This window comes from Mus caroli, chromosome 4 (genome assembly GCF_900094665.2).
Source record: "Mus caroli chromosome 4, CAROLI_EIJ_v1.1, whole genome shotgun sequence".
In the NCBI taxonomy this organism is placed as follows: Eukaryota; Metazoa; Chordata; class Mammalia; order Rodentia; family Muridae; genus Mus; species Mus caroli.
This window is the reverse complement of record NC_034573.1, coordinates 34357245-34363090: the sequence shown is the minus strand read 5'-3', so window position 1 is coordinate 34363090 and position 5846 is coordinate 34357245. Positions and strand designations below refer to the sequence as shown.

The 5846-nt window shown below is 43.6% G+C and overlaps 1 protein-coding gene across 1 annotated transcript in view; it reads left to right on the top strand.

The window, feature by feature from the left end:
• Positions 1-5846, top strand: part of Ddx58 (DExD/H-box helicase 58) — a 45756-nt gene that overhangs the window by 18093 nt on the left and 21817 nt on the right. Inside the window, exons 3-6 of the mRNA XM_021159600.1 lie at positions 1216-1397; positions 2550-2697; positions 3922-4044; positions 5589-5696. Of these exons, the coding sequence (XP_021015259.1) occupies positions 1216-1397; positions 2550-2697; positions 3922-4044; positions 5589-5696 (561 nt within the window). The remainder of the gene's footprint in view (positions 1-1215; positions 1398-2549; positions 2698-3921; positions 4045-5588; positions 5697-5846) is intronic.

Genomic DNA, 5846 nt, shown 5'->3' with positions numbered 1-5846 from the left:
AGACATAGAACTCTCAGCTCCTCCTGCACCATGCCTGCCTGGATACTGCCATGCTCCCACCTTGATGATAATGGACTGAACCTCTGAACCTGTAAGCCACCCCCAATTAAATGTTGGTTTTTTATAAGACTTGCCTTGGTCATGGTGTCTGTTTACAGCAGTAAAACCCTAACTAAGACAGGCAGGATGTAAGATTCGCATTGCTCTGGTCTTCTTTACTGTCTCCGCCTGAGAAGATAAACAGGATGGATTTGACTAATTTAAAAGTAAATTGAGATGACAAAGAGCTGGCTCTGTGATTAAGAGCACTTGCTGATCTTGCAGAGGACCCAGGTTTGGTTCCTAGACTTACATGGTAGCTCACAACCATCTGTAATGTCAGTTCCAGGAATCTGACACTCTCTTCTGCTCTCCAAAGATACCAGACACACTCACGGTACACAGACACATGCAAAGTAAAATAGAAATAAATATTAAAAAAAATAATAAATTGTGGGTTGTTGTTAAAGTGCATGAGGGGCATTTTCAAGATTTTATTCTAAGGTCAAATACAAGGTCTCATATCTGTTCTTAGGACTTGACCCTGAAAGATAATGAATTTTAGGAGACCTAAACTGTTGGGTACTAAAAATGAGTATTACTCCCATTTTGGAAAATCATGAAGAGCTGTATTAGCTTTCTTTAACTACTTTGAGTAAATGCCCGAGGAAATAAAAAGCAGAAAAATGAGAGCCAAGAGGATCTGTAGCTTCTGTACCCAGGGATGGTGAGGCAGGGCACCAGGGCGGGAGCATGTGGGCAAAGCGGCACTTTCTGATAGACAGGTGGCAAAGGGTGCCAGGCAGGGGCCCTGGACAAGATGCATTCTTCAAAGCCCATCTCCAGTGACTCACTTCTCCCAGAGAGGCTACAGTTCTCAGTTGCTCCTTCTGTATGAACTCAATATGCTGCCAGTGGTGACGCCAGGACCCGAAGGGTGTGGCCACCAGGTCTCGCAGGGTGTGGTCACCTCTAAAGACTGCCACCAGCTGGTGTCCAAGCCTGTAACCTGTCAGCCTCATGGCCTGGCTCCCCAGACTGTCCAGTGACTGAGGCCATTTGCAGATGGTTTTCAGTTCCCTTGCCACTGATTTGAACAGGATTCCTATGATTTTGATTTCAAAGCATTTTTATGTTGGATTTGCTTAAGAAATCCCCATTTCTCTTTCTTTTCAGGTTACTGTGGACTTTGTGACGCCATCGAAAGTTGGGACTTTTCAAAAATTGAAAAGTTAGAGGAACACAGATTACTTTTAAGACGTTTAGAACCAGGATTTAAGGCCACAGTTGATCCAAATGATATCCTTCCTGAAATATCTGAATGTTTGATTAATCAGGAATGTGAAGAAATCAGACAGGTAAACCAATGCCAAATTTGAAGAAAAATGCAGAGACATTGGAAATGCCCATTTTCTGTCTTTGTTTTAGGCCCAAGGATAATTGAAACCCACAAAAGCTCTCATCTAGCAGGTATAATGACTAGAATAGAATTTTTAAAGTGAATGGGGTAATTTTTGTGCTAGACTATTAGAAAATTAACCTATTTGCAGTTAAAGTTGCCCCCTTACTTTTTAAAAAAATAGTGGTTTATGCACAATGCAAAGCACACCAAACAGTGCAACAGATAAAAGGAAAAATATGTCAGGCTCTTGGGCATAAATACATTTATTACAGTCTCTCAGTCACTTAACTAGTGATGTGGTGCCCGACAGTTCATTTAGCTTCTCTAAGCATCTGTGGGGTTTTTTGTTTGTTTGTTTGTTTGTTTTTTGATTTGTTTTATTTTTTATGTCTAAAGAAAATGTACCTTTTGGGTTTTTTGGTGTTTTTTTTTTGTCGTTGTTGTTGTTTGTTTGTTTTGTTTTTGTTTTTTCAAGATAGGGTTTCTCTGTGTAGCCCTGGCTGCCCTGGAACTCACTCTGTAGACCGGGCTGGCCTCAAACTCAGAAATCTGCCTGCCTCTGCCTCCCGAGTGCTGGGATTAAAGGCGTGCACCACCACGCCCAGTGAAAATGTACCTTATTAGCATTCTTTTAGGGTTAAATGAGAGGTCATGCACAAAATGTGTATGTCAGCTTGATGCATAGCAGTATATGCACAATGCATTTCAGTTATCATTAGAAAGAAAAGTCATAGAACATCTGCTTTCAAAGAAGACCTGCTGCTGTGCTGTTAGGCATTTCCAAATGGCTCTGTGTGCTGATACATCCTTAGGGTGAATGGTTAGCATCTGGGTTAACGTTTTTTACCCCAGGATTGCTGATAGCCATGGATATAAGGATTCAGAAGATGACAACATTTGCCTTGGCATATTGATAACACATTATAAAAGACAAAGGTGAAGAAAAGAATATCTTAAAAGCTAGTGCTGGACAGGGCAAAAAGATGATGCTAACTAAGCCCTACTCAATTATATCTCACAGTGATTTCAATCAGATACCGCTTCCACAAAAGCTTGCCAGAGGAAAGGCTGAGCTGCCTGATCAGTGTGCTGCATTTGTCTCCCCCAGATCTGCGACACTAAAGGGAGAATGGCAGGTGCGGAGAAGATGGCCGAATGTCTTATCAGATCCGACAAGGAGAACTGGCCAAAGGTCTTGAAACTTGCTTTGGAGAAAGACAACAGCAAGTTTAGTGAACTGTGGATTGTTGATAAAGGTGGGCTGCTCCAAGAAAGAACCCTGGACCCTGCTGCACTCCTCCCAGTTCTCCCCACTTTACTACCCATCAGAGGCGCTGTTCACTTCAGATACCAAAGGCTGTATCCCTAGGATACAAGCAGTGGGAAGCTGAATTCTGGGAGGAAGGGAGCTACATGGCATGGAATTAACCCGACCAGGTCAAAGAATCTAGGGAAGGCTTCCAGCCCCAATTTAAGTTATCAGAGAAATAGCTTGAGAATTCTAAACTTAAAGGTTCAAACTGCAAGACTTACCTCCCTATCTGAGCAGAGGCTGAGTGTTGTGGGTGATAGTTATGGACTGGTTCTCTTGCCCGGAAGCCATCTGGACTCAGACAGAGCAAGAGTAAACGAAGATTTACTGTGTTTAAGCCAACCTCATTTGGCTTCCGGAAACTCACTTCTTGCTTTAAACAGACCTTGATAAATACCTGAGTTTCTAGTTTCCGTTCTCACCTAGATTTCCTGAGAACATAAATTATTCCAGAAACTCTACATCGTTGGTCAGAGATGGAACCGTGTCTCTTTAGTGTGCTCCTGCGTTATTTGCGTGAGTTCCGGAGTGGGGAGGGGCTCCGGATGCAAACTGCTGAGCGCAGCGGGTTACACACTTGGAGTCGCGTAGTTCCAGGTGACGCTGGAATTCAATTGCCAAGTTGAGCTTCAAACTCAAAATGATTCTTGCAGTTGTTCTAAGCCATCAAAGTGGGGCTGTTGAGATGGCTCAGTGGACAAGGTTCCTGCCACTGACCCTGAAGGCCCAAATTCAACGTCTAGAGCCTACATGATAGAATCAATCCCCAAACAGTGTCCCTATCCCTCTGCACACTCACTGTGTCACGTGTGACACACACAGTAAACAAATCCATTTCAAAAGTAAATAAAATGTTAAGAAAGTGCAAGACTGTGATTGTAAGAGCTCAACGGAAATTTAGATGTTTAGTGTTAGTGTTAGGACTTTTTGGGGCTTCCCCAACCAAAACCATAATCACATTGCGCATGCTTTTAGTCCTAGCACGTAGGAGGCAGAGGCAGGTGGATTTCTGAGTTCGAGGCCAGCCTGGTCTACAGAGTGAGTTCCAGGACAGCCAGGGCTATAGAGAGAAACCCTGCCTCGACCACCCCCCTCCCCCCAAAAAAGATTCTAAGTTGTAAGCTGTTATTTATGTTTATGATTGTTTGCTTGCCTGTTTATCACAAAGGTTTCAAAAGGGCTGAAAGCAAGGCTGATGAAGATGATGGAGCGGAGGCGTCCAGCATCGAGATTTTCATTCAGGAAGAGCCAGAGTGTCAGAATCTCAGTCAGAATCCCGGGCCTCCTTCAGGTACCAAGCATCGTTTGCTCTCATCCATGATGGTGTTCCCCCAGCACTTTGATGCCCTTTGAAAAGTCTTTTTTAAGGATGATTAAGAAAAGAAAGAGAATTTGTGGGGCAATAGGGACTTCATAATTAGAATCCCTGTTCCTGTCTTCCATGGCCTCTGCTGCTTTTAATACCCTTCAACCCTCCCCCTCCCCTCCCCTCCCCTCCCCTCCCCTCCCCTCTCCTCCCTCCTGTATGTATGTCTTCATCTGTACCGTGTTCCCAGAACTTCAGTGTCCATGACTTCTCAAAGCAGCCTTGCTCTCTAAAGAACACTTCTGCTCATGAGCAGCCACTTGTTCAGTCTCCTCCCAGGATCCCAGGGCTGCCATACAAGTGGTCGAGGTGGCTGTGTGCCCACTGTTTGCAGCCACTGTGTGGGGCTCACAATAGCTTCTCATACACATGTGCTGTTTAGTTACCTGTGGTTGGACGGAGGCCCTAAGGCTCCTTGAAATACATTTTCAACACAAAGAGACCAGAAAGTAGTTGTAAGACATGCCATAACAAAATAGTGTGTGTGTGTGTGTGTGTGTGTATATATATATATATATACATATATCAGTATATCAGGGAGGAGACAAGATTAATAATGAATAGTGTTAAAAGATGTGACTTTTTTCCCTAGAACAATAGAATAAAAATAGACACCTTACAAATGATGTCAGCAACTGAATGACACAGGTTTCTGCCATCCTAGAGATGCACAGTGGGAACTGATTTAAATGTTTCAGACACACAGTGGTCCATGCATGTCTTTTAAACAAAGGCAATTTCCTTCACTTAGGAAGTCTTTCTTTACAGTGGGAAGGTTAGACACACTAGGTGATTTCAGCCTTTCCTGTCTCATGACATTTTGTATGCTGACCCGTTACTGAGATGACGCCTCAGACCGCTGAACCTGGTCGTGCTGAGTTGAGAATCCCATTGGGCGTCCTGAGAAGCACACAGCATGGCTCCTGCTCACTAAGCAATGGCTTTGAGAATCTGGGCTGACAGCTGGTTTTCCTCGGCTGTTTTGGATGATCTGTTCTTACTTTGTTCCAAGTGGCTTTGTTTTGAATTAGGCCATTCTTGCTGTCCTTTTTCTTGATAAAGTTTCCATGATTAAGAAAGAATTCATGGGGCTGGAGAGATGGTTCAGCGTTTTAAGAGCACCGACTGTTCTTCCAGAGGTCCTGAGTTCAATTCCTAGCAACCACATGGTGGCTCACAACCATCTGTAATGGGCTCTGGTGTACTCTTCTGGTGTGTCTGAAGACAGGGACAATGTGTATATTCATATACATTAAATAATAAATAAGTCTTCAAAAAGAAAAGAAGGAAGAAACAAATGGGGGGGGTAGAGAGAGAGAGAGAAAGAACACACTTTGGCCAAGATCCCAAGCCTCAAATAGGGGCGTTGTTGCTAGAGTCAGAACTCATGTCCACTCACTGAATGGCAGTTGCACCATGATTCCTTATAGCATGAACCCTTCGATAACTTTGTCCCCTCTATATTACAGAAGCGTCTTCTAATAATTTACACAGCCCATTGAAACCAAGAAATTACCAACTGGAGCTTGCCCTGCCTGCCAAGAAAGGGAAAAATACAATAATATGTGCCCCTACTGGTGAGTCAGTTGCTGTCACTCACAGAACTCTCTCTCTCTTTGCTTTTTCTTCCCCTTTTGGGTGCTGTAAAACGAGGAGTTTTCCCCTGTGGCATTTGCCCATGGGAGAGCTGCTCTATTAGCCATCTCACTGTATTTCTTTTTTTTTTT